The sequence below is a fragment of the Schistocerca serialis genome, chromosome 12, assembly GCF_023864345.2.
Source record: "Schistocerca serialis cubense isolate TAMUIC-IGC-003099 chromosome 12, iqSchSeri2.2, whole genome shotgun sequence".
Lineage (NCBI taxonomy): Eukaryota > Metazoa > Arthropoda > Insecta > Orthoptera > Acrididae > Schistocerca > Schistocerca serialis.
Window position 1 is genome coordinate 91,302,806 of NC_064649.1, and position 21,523 is coordinate 91,324,328.

Genomic DNA, 21,523 nt, shown 5'->3' on the forward strand with positions numbered 1-21,523 from the left:
CACGAATAGTTCGACGACGACGAACCTGGGTGCACGAATGGCAAAACATTTTTTCGGATGAATCCAGGTTCTGTTTACAGCATCATGACGGCCGCATCCGTGTTTGGTGACATCGCTGTGAACGCACATTGGAAACGTATATTCGCCGTCACCGTACTGTCGTATCACCCGGCGTGATGGTATGGGGTGTCATTGGTTACACGTCTCGGTCCTCTTGTTCGCATTGATGGCACTTTGAGCAGTGGACGATACATTTCAGATGTGTTACGACCCGTAGCTGTACCCTTCATTCGATCCCTGCGAAACCCTACATTTCAGCAGGATAATGCACGACCGCATGTTGCAGGTCCTGTACGGGCCTTTCTGGATACAGAAAATGTTCGACTGCTGCCCTGGCCAGCACATTCTCCAGATCTCTCACCAGCTGGAAACGCCTGGTCAATGGTGGCCGAGCAACTGGCTCGTCACAATACACCAGTCACTACTGTGGATGAACTGTGGTATCGTGTTGAAGCTGCATGGGCAGCTGTACCCGTACACGCCATCCAAGCTCTGTTTGCCTCAATGCCCAGGCATATCAAGGCCGTTATTACGGCCAGAGGCGGTTGTTCTGGGTAGTGATTTCTCATCATCTATGCACCCACATTGCGTGAAAATGTAATCACACGTGAGTTCTAGTATAATATATTTGTCCAATGAATACCCGTTTATCATCTGCATATCTTCTTGGTGTAGCAATTTTAATGGCCAGTAGTGTAGTTCTACGTTCTAGGGGACTGATGACCTCAGCACGTAAGTACCATAGTGCTCAGAGCCATTTGAACCATTTCAATAAAACACCTCTCCCGAGGTCGCCACCGCGCTCACTGACGAGGGTCATTTGGGGTAGTGCAGAACCATTCATCAACAGCCCATATTTTCCGGTCACGACACCACGCCAAAAGCAGCCGTTTGTGTTGTGGTTTTAATGGCAGCCAGCTCGTAGGATGGTGATTGCGCAGTCAGGCCGCTGGTAGTCTCTGACGAATGGTGTGGGATGACACAAAATGTTCCATGAGGTCCATTACTTGTTCTCGTACGTCAGGCGTCGATGTAAACGGGTTATGATGTGCTTGGTGTACAAAACGGCTGATGTAAATGATTAAAGTTGTAATTCTCAGTGACAGGTACAACATCCACGAGATTGTGTTAGTGATGTTCCTGTTGATACCAGGCGCATTAGGGTCTGTAAGGGGTGTGATTGGTTGATTCGTTGGTGGGTTGATTTGGAGGGGGGGATTCAAACAGCGAGGTCATTGGTCCCATCAAATTAGGGCAGGATGGGGAAGGAAGTCGGCTGTGCCCTTTCAAACCCTTTCAAAGAAACCATCCTGGCATTTGCCTGAAGCGATTTTGGAAAATCACAGAAAACCTCATTCAGGATGGCCAGACGCAGGTTTGAACTGCCATCCAGGGAATGGGAGTCTGATGTGCTAACCATTGTGCTACATCGCTTAGTGAAAGGGGTGTGAACAGTGTTAGCTGACGAATTTTCACTGTGAAGGATGCAGAGATGCTTTGTAGTTGTCTGAGACAGCCACATCAGCATCTAACAAAACTTGAAAGGTTATTCAGTGTGTGTCTTCATTTGGCCGGCTGGACGAATCTTGCAATATCTACATTTTTGCGTCATTTGTATGGGACGGTGGCCCAATGTTGGATTGCACGGGAACGTGAGAACAGCTATATTCGTTGTACAGATTCTGCTCGGCCACGTTTGCCCATCACAGTGAAGCATTGCCATACTAGGTGTCAAGCACATCTTGACCTCTTGACATCTGCAAAAAATGGTTCAAATGGCGCTGAGCACCATGGGACTTAACATCTGAGGTCATCAGTCCCATAGAACATAGAACTACTTAAACCTAACTAACTTAAGGACATCACACACATCCATGCCCGAGGCAGGATTCGAACCTGCGACGGAGCGGTCGCACGGTTCCAGACTGTAGCGCCTAGAACCGCTCGGCCACCCCAGCCGGCTGACATCTGCACCTTGCATCCCAGAGCAGAGGACTCGCTGCCATATTCTGCGTCATCCTGCACCACTGGTTGGAGACTAGCAACAGTTGCACTGTGGAATCATGGTCCATGCGTAGACTGCCATTAACACCACAACACAAAGACGTTGAGTTTGGAGTGCTGCCGTGATGAGAAAACACGAACTACTGATGAATGACGTCGTATTATGTTCATCGATAAACTGTGCTTCTATGTTACATCGGATGACCATCGCTGGTGATTAAGGCGGCCACCTGAAGAGAGGTACACTTCCACCGGTTTGGAGAGGCAAAACAGTGTTATTCCTGGTATCACAGTGTGGGGAGACATATTGTATGGCAGTAGACGAAAAATCGGCAGGCGAACCCATCGGTAACTGACCTCAGTATCGTGCAGAATAGCAACAGCGGGTATCAGACGGAAAATGACGTCAGTACCAAGGCTACCGTATGGAGCCGAACCGTGTGGACAATACACAATAGGGCTGCTGGTCTCTGTCTGTGGCATGGTGCATTTTCTGAGAAGCTGTTTGCCCTGGATGACTGTGTATATAGACACGACCATTGATATTATGTAACAATAAAACGTAATTGATCTGATCAGTGACGGGGTTTCCATTGATGCAAGTTCTGTTGACAATGATCTCGTACCCAGTGCTGTGGTGACTGACGATGACACTGTGTTGACATGGGAACATGTAGGAGTGGGCTGCTGCAGAGCAACATGATGAGCAGTGTTCTTTGAAACACTTGTGCCCGCACCAGCGCTGGTGTTCAAACGGTTCAAATGGCTCTGAGCACTATGGGACTCAACTTCTGAGGTCATCAATCCCCTAGAACTTAGAACTACTTAAACCTAACTAACCTAAAGACATCACACACATCCATGCCCGAGGCAGGATTCGAACCTGCGACCGTAGCGGTCGCGTGGTTCCAGATGTAGCGCCTAGAACCGCTCGGTCACACCGGCCGGCTACTCTGGTGTCAGACTTGCCACAAATTGCTTCCTGTCGTGCTTTACAGACTGCACAACCCTACGACCTGCACATTCTGTGATGCGACATGCACACCCAACACATAGTCGCCTACTTGTGCTACACCGTCCTTCAGCTACTTTCCACAGACCCTCAGGACTGCAGGATGTGACCAGCTGACCAGCTTTGCTTTTTCGAGATGCTCATTCCCAGGCGTCAGGTCATAATCTGCCAAAGTCGCTTACGTCAGTGGATTTCTCCCAATGTGTCACACATCATCACTAGAACAATTTCCCATTCGTCTCTGCTCAGCATACATCCTTCCCTTACTGTATCGTATCCACACAATGGCACTAGACAGCAATGTGGAGGCAATGTGTTTTCGATCGAAAGTGTGGTTTTTAAAAGTAATTATTTGACTCTCCACTCCTTTATACATTCTTCAGACATCAGCAAAAACACCCTGTGAGTGCTAGTTCAAATGGCTCTGAGCACTATGGGGCCTGAGGTCATCAGTCCCCTAGAACTTAGAACTACTTAAACCTAACTAACCTAAAGACATCACACACATCCATGCCTGAGGGAGGATTCGAATCTGTGACTGTAGCGGTCGTGCGGTTCCAGACTGAAGCGCCTAGAACCGCTCGACCACAACAGTCGGCCCGTGTGAGTGCGCTAGCTTCATTAGAATAAATTACTGGGATCAGGAGTGGACCCTTATTCAGTGACAGAGCGGTATAATTTGTTTAATTTCTCTATTGTTTCCAAAGAAGCACTTACATTGTGACATGACAATTTCAGGACAGTTGTCAAGATAACGTATTACGTCCTGATCAGCAGAAATAACACTGAACGCAACAATATCAAATTCAAGTAGAAGGTTCTCTACAAGACTTTTTTTTACTTCTAGACAGTGAAGCACAGTCTGAGTTCATCAATATTAAGACTAATAATCCGATTCCAGTTCTAAGTTCGGTACTATTTAGGATGACAGTCAAGTCCACGGAGGATGGTTAGTTTTTGTGACAAGATGAGCAGAAAATTACTTGAGGTTGCTCGTGTTCACAGTGGACGCAGGCTGGTGATCCAACAATTTTACGCCTCTGCGAGCGGCGTTTACCTTTAACTGCGACGTGTTGTCGGCTGCATGGCTGCTCTCGCCCTCTGAAAATCAAGCTAATCAAAATCTTTACTGATTTTATCAGCTGAAACTGTCTCGTTAAGCGAGAAAACATGCATTCATCCCTAGTCTGGTCGCAGGTTCGAATCTTGTCTCGGGTATGGATGTGTGTGATGTCTTTAGGTTAGTTAGGTTTAAGTACATCTAAGTTCTAGGGGACTGATGACCTCAGCAGTTGAGTCCCATAGTGCTCAGAACTAACCATCCCTAGTCTGGAAAATATGGCGATATACGCGTGCATAGATGGAGCAGAATAAATAAGTCAACGCCCTCTCAGTTCTTGCAAGAACAGTTAACTACATGGCTGTTTCGTTTCTCTGCTATCGGAGCTGAGCGACTCTTCAGCTAATTTCTACCGGAATGTCAGCCACAGTGAAAGCAGTGTTCACACAAAAATTACTCTTTTGACGTCCTACAGAGCGTGATGTGCCCTGTTCTACACTTGACACTGGTTCAAAGGAGAGTCCCCGAAGTTTTCGGCATTGTGTATTTCGTAACAAACTGTCCCCCACCTGTGTCCTTTTGTGCTTGATGTCACGGCTTTTTCAGACGAATGAGAGCATTCCTTTGATCTTGTTAAAATTACACCTGCCAATCCCAGAGGGCCTACCTTTAAACTGTGTCGAAATATCGCCACTTTTACTCCTTCTAAGTTTATTTCAGCCAATTGGACATTTTGTGCCCGCTCCTATGCTTAAAAAGTTACACACGTACATCACGAGAACTCCACAGGCCTTTCACGTGGTCAACTGTGTCACTGGTCTGTGTTTGTATCCATCTGGAAATTCCCCAATGCAGTTTTGTAAAGAATTTCTCCGTCGCAGGCAGTGCTGGGCCGCTACCTGCTCCCCTCGCTGTATCGCCCAGCGCGTTTGTTGTCTCTGTTGCTGCGCATCGCCAACCCCTGCTAGAAGCCTTTCGTTGTATGCGGGCCATGAAGGCACAGCTCGCATCTGCCCCCACACTAAAACGTTTCTTCCAGCAGATTTTTTCACCTTTTACTCATTGACATGCAGGATTTGGGTTCGATGTGTTGATACCGTCGAATCGATTGTCGTCCCTTTTGGCATTACCTACTGTACATTTTGATAGGCAAGTCTGTTCACTAAGTATGTCAGGTGACATATCCATCTACATGTTACTTCCTTTCTTTCTTTCTTTCGCTTGTGCCTTTTCCCGCAGTTAGGCAGGGTCGGCATGATTAATCGAATGTGGCAGTGTTAGTGGAAAGGGTGGCCAGATACCCTTCCTGCCACCACCCCATTCCCCCCAAGATGGAATTAGTGTACCCCAACTGCCTCCGAATAGTGTAATACATGGAACAGTACGAAAGTGTCCAAATGTCTGCGAGCCGTGTAACTGAGGCGGGATGTGGGGACCAGCCCAGTATTCACCTAGGGGGATGTGGAAAACCGCCTAAAAACCACATCCAGGCTGGCTGGCACACCAACCGTCGTCGTTCATCCGCCGGGCGGATTCGATCCGCGACCGGCGCGCCTACCCGAGTCCACGAAGCAGCGCATTAGCGCTCTCGGCTAACCTGGCGGGTTATCCATCTACTTGTTACGACGAATAAAATCTCATGTAAGGTGCAAAATTAGCATTCATTCAAGCTGACACCTTACAAGTACTCCAATACAAATTATTCCGTTTTGACCTAGGGGTAGAAGGACTTCTCAGACACAGGTATATGCTACAGCAGGAAAAAAGAAAGTTGCTTGTGCTATTAGTCATATGTGTGGTTTTCATGGAACGAGCACCAGGGAGTGTCTGGAAATTCCATAGACGCACCCTGTTGTTGTTGTTGTTTGGACATTAGTATTTTGCTGTTGTTGTTTGGCAGGCGTCCCTGCAGCTGTTGCATCCGCAGCTGGGCCTGCTGGCGCACTGGTGTGGGGCCGTGCTCATCCACCCGCTGTGGCTGCTCACCGCCGCACACTGCATCCACAAGTGAGTCTCGCCCTGCAGGCCTGTCACTGCTCTAACCTGTACCAATAAACGAACACTTTTACAGTTACAGTGTCTACTGGCCATACAGGGTGTTACAAAAAGGTACAGCCAAACTTTCAGGAAACATTCCTCACACACAAATAAAGAAAAGATGTTATGTGGACATGTGTCCGGAAACACTTAATTTCCATGTTAGAGCTCGTTTCAGTTTCGTCAGTACGTACTGTACTTCCTCGATTCACCACCGGTTGGCCCCATTGAAGGAAGGTAATGTTGTCTTCGGTGCTTCTGTTGACATGCGACTCATTGCTCTACAGTACTAGCATCAAGCACATCAGTATGTAGCATCAACAGGTTAGTGTTCATCACGAACGTGGTTTTCCAGTCAGTGCAATGTTTACAAATGCGGTGTTCGCAGATGCCCATTTGATGTATGGATTAGCACGGGACAATAGCCGTGGCGCGGTACGTTTGTATGGAGACAGATTTCCAGAACGAAGGTGTCCCGACAGGAAGACGTTCGAAGCAATTGATCGGCGTCTTAGGCAGCACGGAACATTCCAGCCTATGACTCGCGACTGGGGAAGACCTAGAACGACGAGGACACCTGCAATGGACGAGGCAATTCTTCGTGCAGTTGACGATAACCCTAATATCAGCGTCAGAGAAGTTGCTGCTGTACAAGGTAACGTTGACCACGTCACTGAATGAAGAGTGCTGCGGGAGAACCAGTTGTTTCCGTACCATGTACAGCGTGTACAGGTACTATCAGCAGCTGATTGGCCTCCACGGGTACACTTCTGCGAATGGTTCATCCATCAATGTGTCAATCCTTATTTCAGTGCAAATGATCTCTTTACGGATGAGGCTTGATTCCAACGTGATCAAATTGTAAATTTTCACAATCAACATGTGTGACCTGACGAGAATCTGCACGCAATTGTGCAATCACGTCATCAACACAGATTTTCTGTGAACGTTTGGGCAGGCATTGTTGGTGATGTCTTGATTGGGTCCCATGTTCTTCCACCTACGCTCAATGGAGGACGTTATCATGGTTTCAAACAGGATACTCTACCTGTGCTGCTAGAACATGTGCCTTTACAAGTACGACACAACATGTGGTTCATGCACGATGGAGCTCCTGTACATTTCAGTCCAAGTGTTCGTACGCTTCTCAACAACAAATTCGGTGACCGATGGATTGGTAGAGGCGGACCAATGCCATGGCCTCCACGCTCTCCTGACCTCAACCCTCTTGACTTTCATTTATGGGGGCATTTGAAACCTCTTGTCTACGCAACCCCGGTACCAAATGTAGAGACTCTTCGTGCTCGTGTTGTGGACGGCTGTAATACAATACGCCATTCTCCAGGGCTGCATCAGCGCATCAGGGATTCCATGCGACGGAGGGTGGATGCATATATCCTCGCTAACGGAGGACATTTTGAACATTTCCTGTAACAAAGTGTTTGAAGTCACGCTGGTACGTTCTGTTGCTGTGTGTTTCCATTCCATGGTTAATGTGATTTGAAGAGAAGTAATAAAATGAGCTCTAACATGGAAAGTAAGCGTTTCCGGACACATGTCCACATAACATATTTTCTTTCTTTGTGTGTGAGGAATGTTTCCTGAAAGTTTGGCCGTACCTTTATGTAACACCCTGTATAATAGGAATGCATACTACCATAACGAGGGTGATTGTAATGAAAACCCTAAAAGTTCCATAACATTTCCAAAAGTTGTGTAATAGACTCTGTAGGTGGCAATGATGTTCCTTGAAGTTGAGAATGACCGACAGGTGGCAGACTGATGCTACAAGCGTACTAATATTATGAAGATGATTCAAATAAAAACCCTAAAAGTTCCATAACATTTCGAAAAGTTGTGTGATAGACTTGGTAGGTGGCAGTGATGTTCCTTGAGGTTAAGAATGGCTGACAGTCGGCAGACTGATGCTATAACGCAGGAGGAGGCAGCAGCGTCCACAACAAGATGGCCGCCCCACTGTCAACATGCTCTATGATTGAGCAGTCATCTGTGATGCGCTTTTTGTATACTCAAGGTGTAAACCATTAGAAATCCATCACAGAACGACAGTGCAATACAGAGAATCGTGGTTGTTATTCCAGCAAGTTTACGAGTTGTGCAGGAAGTTGAAAAGTAGTGCAACTTCTGTGGATGATGCCTGAAGACCAGGGCAGCCTCACTGCTTAGTGGCGGACGAGAACATTGCATTACTGGAGGAGCTTGTGAAGGGGAAAGGACATGTATCTCTCAACGAAATTGCCGTAATTTTGAATATTAGTACTGGTTCAGTGCAGAATATTGTTTACAATGTATTGCACTTCAGTTAAGTGTCTGCAAGACGGTGCAAATGGCTCTAAGCTCTATGGGACTTAACATCTGAGGTCATCAGTCCCCAGACTTAGAAGTACTCAAACCCAACTAGCCGAAGGACATAACACACATCCATACCCGAGGCAGGATTCGAAACTGCCACTGTAGCAGCCGCGTGGTTCCGGACTGAAGCGCCTAGAGCTGCTTGGTCATAGCACCCGGCTGTGCAAGATGGGTACCACATCGACAGACTGCCGAATCGAAAGATGGTCGTGTCAGTGCCTGTAAAGAAATTTTGCTTCGTTTCCACTCCCAAGGTGATGCATTTCTGGTAAAAACTGTTACAAGCGGTGAGATTTGGATCCACTATTATCAACTGGGCACGAAAAGGTCTAGCAAACGAATGGCGCCACAGCTCATTGACAAAACCAAAAAAATTCTGCACTCAACCGTCTGCTGGAGAAGTCACTCTCATTCTCTTCTGGGATGCAAATGGAGTAATTTAAAAGCATTACATGGATAAGAGAGATACACTAACCCTCATTTCTCGTTCAGATATCTGAAAAATTAGCTTTATCCTGAAATCATGGGTAAAGGGCAAGTAATTCCGAATTCAGAGTACTGCTAGAGCATGACGATGCTCGACCGCACACTGCCTGTAACACAGATCGACTATTCAGGGAATTAAATTTGAAAGTGTGATAGCTCCTCCTTATTCATCAGACCTCGCCCCTAGTCACTTCCATCTGTTCAGTGCAGTCACAGGAGCAATGGGAGGCGGGCATTTTAGGAGTGACCAAGAGGTGGAAACTGCAGTGCACGAATGGCTACACACACAACCAAAAGAATTCTTTCATTGTGGTATTTATGCACTTCCGAAGCGGTCCAACGTCAGGGACACTATGTCGAAAAATTACATGTAAGGTTATTGTTCACTGGTACAGTTAAAAATGTTATAGCGCTTTTAGGGTTTTCATTTGAATCGCCTACATATAAATGCGAAAGTGCGTTTGTCTGTTACCTTTTCATGACCAAACTGCTTAACCGAATTCAAAGACATTTCGTATGGGGCTTGGACAGCTTATAACTCGAGGAAGAACATTGGCTACTTAAAAAAGTAAATATATAAATAATAAAAATTCGACCTCTAAGAAGAGCGTGAAGCAGGGAATGGAAAATCTGTTTTCACATCAGTCAACAAAACCACGTTAAAATTATTAACGATGTTGCATACTGTAGACATTGTGTAATGTATAGCTACTTCAGCAGCACGATGCATAGTTGTGCACTCGTGGCCACACCCCTCTGCATACACCGCTCGGCATTGACGCTGCGTGTATTGTCGCATCGTGCGTTGGTGTGATTGGAGCAGAGGGGTGTGGGGGCGGAGACATCACGAGCTGTGCTTACCCAAAGACGCTGACAGGTGGGAGCAGCTGACGTTATTGCACGTGCACTAGCCTACTTGCTCAAGATCACTCACCATAACAGAAGTACTGACGTGAGGGTGGAGCTGTCGGGTAACACTTATTGTAACTTATACTCTCAAGTGTGGTGTAACGCTTGTACTACTACGTATTATGCGTGAATGTGTGATATGGGACGACATATTCATAACATATGCGTGAATTTGTGATATGGGACAACGCGTTCATAACATGTAAAAGTGCAGTTCGGATTTTACAGCAGTGTTCTCTCGGCATCTGCTTTTGCTTCTTTTCTTTGAACGTAGTAAACCTATAGAGTGCATCTGTAGTTTCACATAATATACAATGACAACATAAAATGAAAGAAACACTTGCACCACATGTGGGGAACTGATAGTAATAGCCGGCTGCTGTGAACGAACCAGAAAGGACTTAATGAGTCTCCTTGGTATATTCCACGCTTAATCTGTATTGGCTGTGATGTGATATTATTTGAATTTGTTTGGATATTAAGTGTGGTTTTCCAATTTTTCATTACTATGTTTAGGAACTGTATCAATTTAGGATCTACTTTGTATATTTCCAATATCTGTAGTAACCATGAGTGGGGTACACTATCAAAGGCTTTTTGGTAATCAATGTATGCGTAGTGTAGCGACCTTTGTTTAGTTTTAGCTTGATATGTCACCTCTGTATCTATTATCAGTTGCTCTTTACATCCTCGTGCTCCTTTGCAGCAGCCTTTTTGTTCTTCATTTATAATTTTGTTCTGTGTTATATGTGTCATTAATTTCTGTGTAATGACTGAAGTTAATATTTTGTATATTGTTGGTAGGCATGTTATGGGGCGATATTTTGCTGGGTTTGCTGTGTCTGCTTGATCTTTAGGTTTCAGATAAGTTATTCCATGTGTAAGTGTATCAGGGAATGTGTATGGGTCTGCAATGTAACTGTTAAATAATTTAGTTAGATGTGAACGTGTTGAGGTGAATTTCTTTAGCCAGAAATTCGCTATTTTATCTTTTCCAGGGGCTTTCCAATTGTGAGTAGAATTAATTGCTTGGGTGACTTCATGTTGCAAAATTATCACTTCAGGCATTTGTGGTATCATCTTCTATGTGTCTGTTTCTGCTTGTATCCACCGTGCATGCCTGTTATGTTGTACCGGGTTTGACCATATGTTGCGCCAGAAGTGTTCCATGTCTGTTATGTTTGGTGGATTGTCTATTTTAATGTGTTTTTTATCTATTGTCTGGTAAAATTTCTTTTGGTTTGTGTTGAATGTTTGGTTTTGTTTCCTTCTATTTTCACTGTTTTTGTAACTTCTAAGTCGTTTGGCCAATGCTTGTAATTTCTGTTTCTTTTCATCTAATTGCTCTGTCGCTTCTTGTTGTGAGATTTTACCTAACCTTTTTCGTTTTTTTCTGCCATTTCATTTCTTATAAATTGTGTTAGCTGTCCAATGTCCTTTCTCAGTTTTTCTATTCTGATCTGTAGCCTGTGTTGCCATGCTGGTTTTGTGGGTTTCTTCTGTGTGTTGGTTTGTTCTGATCTCTGCCTAGTGCGTATATTTAGTGTAGTGAGTGCTCCTATATAAACCAGTAGTTGTAACTCTTCCATAGTTGTGTTTTCATTTATTTTGTTGTGTATGATTGTGTTGATAGTTTTTATTGTTGTTACGACTTGTGGGTTATTTGGTGGTCTATGCATGAATGGTCTAATTTGTCTGTATTTGTGTATTTGTATTCTATATATGTCAGCTGAAATTTTTCTTCTATATCTAACATGTGTGTCACTTCGTGTTCTATTTGTGCTTGTTCTGGTGGCTGTCTTAAGATTTCGTTTTCCTCTGACTGTTTAATTGATGCGTGTTGTTCTTTGTTTGTTTGCTCTGGGATGTTTGAGTCCATTACTGTATTTTCTTCTTCTTCTGATTGCACATTATTTTGTTCCAGTATTTGTTGTACTTGTTGTTTGATGTTTTCTAATTCTGACTGGGGTATCCTGTTGTTTTTGATTATTGCACGGATCTGATCAGCTAGTCGTTGTTCTGTTAAAAATTTTAATTCTGGGTATCCGGTAATAAATGTTGTGTATACTTGTGATCTGTATCCAGTTGTGTTGGTTCCTAGGTTTGTTGCTTGGTAATAACAGAACATGAGGTGTCGATTAACTTCATCTGACCATTACATCCTCTGTCTTTGTTTTCCTTCTAGGGTGGTTGCAGGAAGCATATCCTGCAAAACACCTCTATTTGGATTTGAATCATTTTCCAGTTGGATAGCAGTGTCGTTACCATTGTGGGCGGGCATAGGGTTCAAGCGTCGTCCCCAACCATGACGGCGCTTGTCCGAGGCTTCTTTAGTTCTGTCCTGAACCAACTAATCACACTAAAAGGGGGGTTAGCCCTATTAGTGGTTTGTTCTTTTCGTCGCCTTTTACGACTGGCAGAACATACCAGAGGCCTATTCTTTTCCCGGACCTCCACGGGAATTATTATTATTATTATTATTCTTTACTTTCTCAGACGTTAAGTCTGGTTAAAAATGGAAAGTGACGCGGACCTTGATCAAGCGTCACTTCCTTTTAATTGTATGGTATGTGTTATATTGCATTTAGGAACTTTCGGGTAATTGAACATGTATCAATAATTACTGATTTCTGTAGTTGTATATATAAGTTTGGATGTAGCTGTATTGCATTGATGTACTGGTGGATATTGTGTGGTATGACTCCTGTAGTTGATAGTATAATTGGTATAATGTCAACTTTATCCTGATGCCACATATCCTTGACTTCCTCAGCCAGTTGGATGTATTTTTCAATTTTTTCTCCTGTTTTCTTCTGTATATTTGTTGTATTGGGTATGGATATTTCGATTAGTTGTGTTAATTTCTTCTTTTTATTGGTGAGTATGATGTCAGGTTTGTTATGTGGTGTTGTTTTATCTGTTATAATGGTTCTGTTCCAGTATAATTTGTATTCATCATTCTCCAGTACATTTTGTGGTGCATACTTGTATGTGGGAACGTGTTGTTTTGTTTATGTTGTATGGCATGTTGTTGATGTATTATTTTTGCTACATTGTCATGTCTTCTGGGGTATTCTGTATTTGCTAATATTGTACATCCGCTTGTGATGTGATCTACTGTTTCTATTTGTTGTTTGCAAAGTCTGCATTTATCTGTTGTGGTATTGGGATCTTTAATAATATGCTTGCTGTAATATCTGGTTTTTATTGTTTGATCCTGTATTGCAATCATGAATCCTTCCTTCTCACTGTATATATTGCCTTTTCTTAGCCATGTGTTGGATGCGTCTTGATCGATGTGTGGCTGTGTTAAATGATACGGGTGCTTGCCATGTAGTGTTTTCTTTTTCCAATTTATTTTCTTTGTGTCTGTTGATGTTATGTGATCTAAGGGGTTGTAGAAGTGGTTATGAAATTGCAATGGTGTAGCCGATGTATTTATATGAGTGATTGCTTTGTGTATTTTGCTAGTTTCTGCTCGATCTATAAAGAATTTTCTTAAATTGTCTACCTGTCCATAATGCAGGTTTTTTATGTCGATAAATCCCCTTCCTCCTTCCTTTCTGCTTAATGTGAATCTTTCTGTTGCTGAATGTATGTGATGTATTCTATATTTGTGGCATTGTGATCGTGTAAGTGTATTGAGCGCTTCTAGGTCTGTGTTACTCCATTTCACTACTCCAAATGAGTAGGTCAATATTGGTATAGCATAAGTATTTATAGCTTTTGTCTTGTTTCTTGCTGTCAATTCTGTTTTCAGTATTTTTGTTAGTCTTTGTCTATATTTTTCTTTTAGTTCTTCTTTAATATTTGTATTATCTATTCCTATTTTTTGTCTGTATCCTAGATATTTATAGGCATCTGTTTTTTCCATCGCTTCTATGCAGTTGCTGTGGTTATCCAGTATGTAATCTTCTTGTTTAGTGTGTTTTCCCTTGACTGTGCTATTTTTCTTACATTTGTCTGTTCCAAAAGCCATATTTATATCATTGCTGAATACTTCTGTTATCTTTAGTAATTGGTTGAGTTGTTGATTTGTTGCTGCCAGTAGTTTTAGATCATCCATGTATAGCAAATGTGTGATTTTGTGTGGGTATGTTCCAGTAATATTGTATCCATAATTTGTATTATTTAGCATGTTGGATAGTGGGTTCAGGGCAAGGCAGAACCAGATATGACTTAATGAGTCTCCTTGGTATATTCCACGCTTAATCTGTATTGGCTGTGATGTGATATTATTTGAATTTGTTTGGATATTAAGTGTGGTTTTCCAATTTTTCATTACTATGTTTAGGAACTGTATCAATTTAGGATCTACTTTGTATATTTCCAATATCTGTAGTAACCATGAGTGGGGTACACTATCAAAGGCTTTTTGGTAATCAATGTATGCGTAGTGTAGCGACCTTTGTTTAGTTTTAGCTTGATATGTCACCTCTGTATCTATTATCAGTTGCTCTTTACATCCTCGTGCTCCTTTGCAGCAGCCTTTTTGTTCTTCATTTATAATTTTGTTCTGTGTTATATGTGTCATTAATTTCTGTGTAATGACTGAAGTTAATATTTTGTATATTGTTGGTAGGCATGTTATGGGGCGATATTTTGCTGGGTTTGCTGTGTCTGCTTGATCTTTAGGTTTCAGATAAGTTATTCCATGTGTAAGTGTATCAGGGAATGTGTATGGGTCTGCAATGTAACTGTTAAATAATTTAGTTAGATGTGAACGTGTTGAGGTGAATTTCTTTAGCCAGAAATTCGCTATTTTATCTTTTCCAGGGGCTTTCCAATTGTGAGTAGAATTAATTGCTTGGGTGACTTCATGTTGCAAAATTATCACTTCAGGCATTTGTGGTATCATCTTCTATGTGTCTGTTTCTGCTTGTATCCACCGTGCATGCCTGTTATGTTGTACCGGGTTTGACCATATGTTGCGCCAGAAGTGTTCCATGTCTGTTATGTTTGGTGGATTGTCTATTTTAATGTGTTTTTTATCTATTGTCTGGTAAAATTTCTTTTGGTTTGTGTTGAATGTTTGGTTTTGTTTCCTTCTATTTTCACTTTTTTTGTATCTTCTAAGTCGTTTGGCCAATGCTTGTAATTTCTGTTTCTTTTCATCTAATTGCTCTGTCGCTTCTTGTTGTGAGATTTTACCTAACCTTTTTCGTTTTTTTCTGCCATTTCATTTCTTATAAATTGTGTTAGCTGTCCAATGTCCTTTCTCAGTTTTTCTATTCTGATCTGTAGCCTGTGTTGCCATGCTGGTTTTGTGGGTTTCTTCTGTGTGTTGGTTTGTTCTGATCTCTGCCTAGTGCGTATATTTAGTGTAGTGAGTGCTCCTATATAAACCAGTAGTTGTAACTCTTCCATAGTTGTGTTTTCATTTATTTTGTTGTGTATGATTGTGTTGATAGTTTTTATTGTTGTTTCGACTTGTGGGTTATTTGGCGGTCTTTGCAAGAATGGTCTAATTTGTCTGTATTTGTGTCTTTGTATTCTATATATGTCAGCTGAAATTTTTCTTCTATATCTAACATGTGTGTCACTTCGTGTTCTATTTGTGCTTGTTCTGGTGGCTGTCTTAAGATTTCGTTTTCCTCTGATTGTTTAATTGATGCGTGTTGTTCTTTGTTTGTTTGCTCTGGGATGTTTGAGTCCATTACTGTATTTTCTTCTTCTTCTGATTGCACATTATTTTGTTCCAGTATTTGTTGTACTTGTTGTTTGATGTTTTCTAATTCTGACTGGGGTATCCTGTTGTTTTTGATTATTACACGGATCTGATCAGCTAGTCGTTGTTCTGTTAAAAATTTTAATTCTGGGTATCCGGTAATAAATGTTGTGTATACTTGTGATCTGTATCCAGTTGTGCCATGCTAGGTTTGTTGCTTGGTAATAACAGAACATGAGGTGTCGATTAACTTCATCTGACCATCTCATCCTCTGTCTTTGTTTTCCTTCTAGGGTGGTTGCAGGAGGCATATCCTGCAAAACACCTCTATTTGGACTTAAATCATTTTCCAGTAGGCTAGCAGTGTCATTACCATTGTGGGCGGGCATAGGGTTCAAGCGTCGTCCCCGACCATGGCGGCGCTTGTCCGAGGCTTCTTTAGTTCTGTCCTGAACCAAGTAATCACACTAAAAGGGGGTTAGCCCTATTAGTGGTTTGTTCTTTTCGTCGCCTTTTACGACTGGCAGAACATACCGAAGGCCTATTCTTTTCCCGGGCCTCCACGGGGTTTATTATTATTATTATTATTATTATTATTATTATTATTATTATTACTATTAATACTTCCGCAATAGTGATCCAATTGTTTCTTTATTCTACTGTTCCGATTGTTTATGGCACTAACCACTTCATCACGAGTGGTGTCTGTTCTGTCGCACATGTCCGACAAAACAACACACCTGTCTATACGAATGTACTCTATAGGTTTGCTACTCTCAACTAACGAAGCGAAAGTAGACTGCCAAAAAAACATTGCTACAAACTGCGAAAAGCCCTTTTACGTGTCAGGAAAATGTTTTCCATATAATAGTTTCATGCGTAAATAGTTTAACAAAAATTGCCATCGCTGGGTTCGAACACGGGACCTTTGATACGAGGACCTCACTCTCCACCAACTCACCCTCGCAAGATCTACACGATAGTTACTCAAGATACGCTTTTCCTGTGCTCCGTAGTTCTGGTGTTGCTTTTAATTATCGCTTACGCAGGTTCTACTTGGCGACAGCACACAACACGAACTAAATCGATGTTTTGGTTGATGCTGTATTGAAACAAAGTTCGGTACAGATCTGAGTGTCTGACGTCTGGAGGTTTGGGTGTAAGTAGTAAATTTTATGTGCAGATGGTGTTATTGTCCAACAGACAGAAAGATAATTTGCAAAGGGGGCTATAGATTTAAGAAATATGGCACAATAATGTAGAGTGATAAGATCCCTACATTAATCAAAAGTAATGACATTGACAGGAAACACCACAGTACGATCCAATACTGAGATAAATGGCCAGATATTGAGGTAGATATCCGACTTTACCTATTTTGGATGCAAAACACCTCCAACAATAGACACGATATAAAAAGAAAACTTTGCGAATTTAAATATTTAGATGTATGCAGCAATTCATACAACTCTGAAATGTGAAAACAGAAAGGAAAGTAATGTGAAGGTTTCGGTATCGGTATTATACACTCCTGGAAATTGAAATAAGAACACCGTGAATTCATTGTCCCAGGAAGGGGAAACTTTATTGACACATTCCTGGGGTCAGATACATCACATGATCACACTGACAGAACCACAGGCACATAGACAGACACAGGCAACAGAGCATGCACAATGTCGGCACTAGTACAGTGTATATCCACCTTTCGCAGCAATGCAGGCTGCTATTCTCCCATGGAGACGATCGTAGAGATGCTGGATGTAGTCCTGTGGAACGGCTTGCCATGCCATTTCCACCTGGCGCCTCAGTTGGACCAGGGTTCGTGCTGGACGTGCAGACCGCGTGAGACGACGCTTCATCCAGTCCCAAACATGCTCAATGGGGGACAGATCCGGAGATCTTGCTGGCCAGGGTAGTTGACTTACACCTTCTAGAGCACGTTGGGTGGCACGGGATACATGCGGACGTGCATTGTCCTGTTGGAACAGCAAGTTCCCTTGCCGGTCTAGGAATGGTAGAACGATGGGTTCGATGACGGTTTGGATGTACCGTGCACTATTCAGTGTCCCCTCGACGATCACCAGTGGTGTGCGGCCAGTGTAGGAGATCGCTCCCCACACCATGATGCCGGGTGTTGACCCTGTGTGCCTCGGTCGTATGCAGTCCTGATTGTGGCGCTCACCTGCACGGCGCCAAACACGCATACGACCATCATTGGCACCAAGGCAGAAGCGACTCTCATCGCTGAAGACGACACGTCTCCATTCGTCCCTCCATTCACGCCTGTCGCGACACCACTGGAGGCGGGCTGCACGATGTTGGGGCGTGAGCGGAAGACGGCCTAACGGTGTGCGGGACCGTAGCCCAGCTTCATGGAGACGGTTGCGAGTGGTCCTCGCCGATACCCCAGGAGCAACAGTGTCCCTAATTTGCTGGGAAGTGGCGGTGCGGTCCCCTACGGCACTGCGTAGGATCCTACGGTCTTGGCGTGCATCCGTGCGTCGCTGCGGTCCGGTCCCAGGTCGACGGGCACGTGCACCTTCCGCCGACCACTGGCGACAACATCGATGTACTGTGGAGACCTCACGCCCCACGTGTTGAGCAATTCGGCGGTACGTCCACCCGGCCTCCCGCATCCCACTATACGCCCTCGCTCAAAGTCCGTCAACTGCAGATACGGTTCACGTCCACGCTGTCGCGGCATGCTACCAGTGTTAAAGACTGCGATGGAGCTCCGTATGCCACGGCAAACTGGCTGACACTGACGGCGGCGGTGCACAAATGCTGCGCAGCTAGCGCCATTCGACGGCCAACACCGCGGTTCCTGGTGTGTCCGCTGTGCCGTGCGTGTGATCATTGCTTGTACAGCCCCCTCGCAGTGTCCGGAGGAAGTATGGTGGGTCTGACACACTGGTGTCAATGTGTTCTTTTTTCCATTTCCAGGAGTGTATATTACACTGAAGTGAGACGTGGCTACTTTCGAAGAAAGACAGAAGGCAAAATGTACGTCAGCTGTGGTGAAATTTCTCAGTGCAGTCAGTAGCTGCACACTGATGGACAAAATAACACAGAAGTAAGACAAGAGCTACAGATTTTCAGTTTGGAAAGCAAAGTTTATAAAAAAAACAGTGTCTACTGGAGTATAAAAATTGAAGGAATATCGTCTGCTTAGAATCGCCATGAACTGCAGGCCAACTGGGCAGCGAAGTGTCGGTAGTCTGAAGGAGATGGCTTCTGGGAGGTAGCTGTGTAGCCTACTGCCTAAAGTGAAGATGTTGGTGTGACCGGAAGCTTGTATGCTTCTGTGTGGGCTCTAATCTCTCTCATTTTATCCTCACGGTCTCTTAGCGAGATATACGTAGGAGGGAGCAATACACTGCTTGACTCCTCGGTGAAGGTATGTTCTCGAAACTTTAACAAAAGCCCGTACCGAGCTACTGAGCGTCTCTCCTGCAGGGTCTTCCACTGGAGTTTACCTATCATCTCCGTAACGCTTTCGCGATTACTAAATGATCCTGTAACGATGCGCGCAGCTCTCCGTTGGATCTTCTCTATCTTCTCTATCAACATTATCTGGTACGGATCCCACACTGGTGAGCAGTATTCAAGCAGTGGGCCAACAAGTGTATTGTAACCCACTTCCTTTGTTTTCGGACTGCATTTCCTTAGGATTCTTCCAATGAATCTCAGTCTGGCATCTTCTTTACCGAGGAAGGTGGTGGTATACATAAGCCGCGTTCACTTGGCAGCTGCGAAATTGTTACGCCATTTGAAAGGTGGCTACACTGAGCCACTGCGCCAGAGATTGCGCCAAAGAGTATTATTAAGCCGCCTCCACGGTGCTTATCGAGAGCTCGTAGTAGTCAGTGCCTGTCTAGGACTCGTAGTAGTCAGTGCTTGTTAAGAACTCGTAGCAGAGAGTGTTTGTTGGGATGTGCTAGTAGGCAGTGCTTGCTGAGATGTGATACTGAAGAGTCTTGTTGAGATGTGGTAGTAGAGAGTCGGTGTGGAGATATATTGTAAGGATTAGAGTGATTTTCATCAATATAAATGAGGTAACAAACTCCGTTTCTTTTTTTCTCATTATTTCAGTGTCCTAAATAATGCGTCATTACAGGTTCAGTCAACAAAGCATCTGGCGTGTGTTCTTGTATTAGAGTGTAATTCTGGTTTTCTTACGCAATTATAGTATTTCTATTTTTTAATTACTTCAGTATAAATGATATTTAAAAGAAGAACCGTGCCAGATGTTTTCGTTGAGTCACACTCCCACACACAGAACAATTACACTTGTGCTTTGGTTTAGTAGGTTTTATTGTTGCTGGGGACTTAATTAATTAATTGTGTTAACGAAAATTTTCATTTCATTCTTTGTTGTTGTTCTATGCAGTCAGATTGCGTAATAATACTAGTCAGGGCCAACCGTTTACGAGACACAGCGTAATCGGACATACAGCTACCAAAAACTAAATATTAATTTCATTTTATTTAATTAAGCCCCCATGCACATTCTCAGCAGCTCCGGCGAGAGACGTTACAAGAGAGGCGTTGTGCACCAGTGTCCTTTACCGTAAAAATTCCGAGAGCGTACATTCCTACAAAAGTCAACGTACGTATTGCAAATTGTTGTCTACCACTCAGAATTCATTATTCCTCGATCCTCTAAATCAGTGGTTCCCAACCTGGGGGTAATTACCCCGTGAGGAGGAAAATGAAATTTTCTGAGGTATAAAACCTGAACGATTCGATTCTCTTTGAGTCACGAAACAAAATTCTTTTCAAAAGATAATTAATTTTATCACAATTCTGTAAGATTCTAATATTGATTATGGAAGTTATCAATAATTACTCTTTCTTAATTAGTAGAATTAATGCGCTGGGGGTTACAGCTTCCTGACATAGTCCTCCGACGACAAACATATGTTGTGCCTTGTCTCGGACATTGCTGATGTTAAAAGTGAGACATAGACGTAACAAATGCTAAATGTCTTCTCAAAGTGTAAATAGTATCTGCAGTAATCCATAAATTGCTCCATTACTCACTTCGAAACAGATAAATGAATTCATTAACAGCACTACACAGCAGTAACTACGTAAGGGCTACTACAGTGCTCTGCACAGTATTACTGTTATTATTATTACGAGGTGCGGCTAGAAAAAAACCGGACTGATGCTGGAAAAAATATTTATTTACAATTATTTACAATTTCATGTTATCTCCTTCAATGTACTCTCCTCCTCGGTCTCTACACCGCTCCATTCGAATTCATAGCAATGCTGCAGATCATTTTCGGTAAGTCCATACATTACTTCCGTCGCTTTTTCTTTTACTGCTTCAACAGTCTCAAATCTAGTTCCTCTCAAAGCTGACTTGACTTTAGGGAAAAGAAAAAAGTCACAGGGGGCCAAATCAGGTGAGTAGGGTGGATGATCTAAGATGGGAATGTTGTGTTTTGCCAAAAACGTCTTCACTGACAACGCACTGTGAGCTGGGGCATTGTCTTGGTGAAGGATCCATGACTTTTTTCTCCACAAATCGTTCCGTTTTCTCCGTACTCGCTCACGTAGGGTGGCGAGGACGCTAATGTAGTAATGTTGATTCACTGTTTGTCCCTCTGGTACCCAATCAATGTGCGCAATCCCTTTGATGTGAAAAAAAACAATCATCATTGCCTTGAATTTCGATTTTGACATTCGTGCTTTTTTTTTGTCATGGAGAACCAGGAGTTTTCCAATGCATCGATTTTGTAAGAAGGTGGGATCACTTTCAATGTTTTCCAGGATGTCAGAACAAATCATTCTTCGGCGTTCCTTCTGTTCAATTGTGAGACACTTTGGAACCATTTTTGAACACACTTTGTTCATGTTGAAACTTTCATGAAGAATCTGCCTAACACTTTCCTTGTCAACT

General features: G+C 43.2%; 1 protein-coding gene across 1 annotated transcript in view; it reads left to right on the plus strand.

Annotated features, from left to right (window-relative positions):
• Positions 1-21,523, plus strand: part of LOC126428277 (serine protease 33-like) — a 208,458-nt gene that overhangs the window by 104,749 nt on the left and 82,186 nt on the right. Inside the window, exon 3 of the mRNA XM_050090189.1 lies at positions 6,037-6,143. Within this exon, the coding sequence (XP_049946146.1) occupies positions 6,037-6,143 (107 nt within the window). The remainder of the gene's footprint in view (positions 1-6,036; positions 6,144-21,523) is intronic.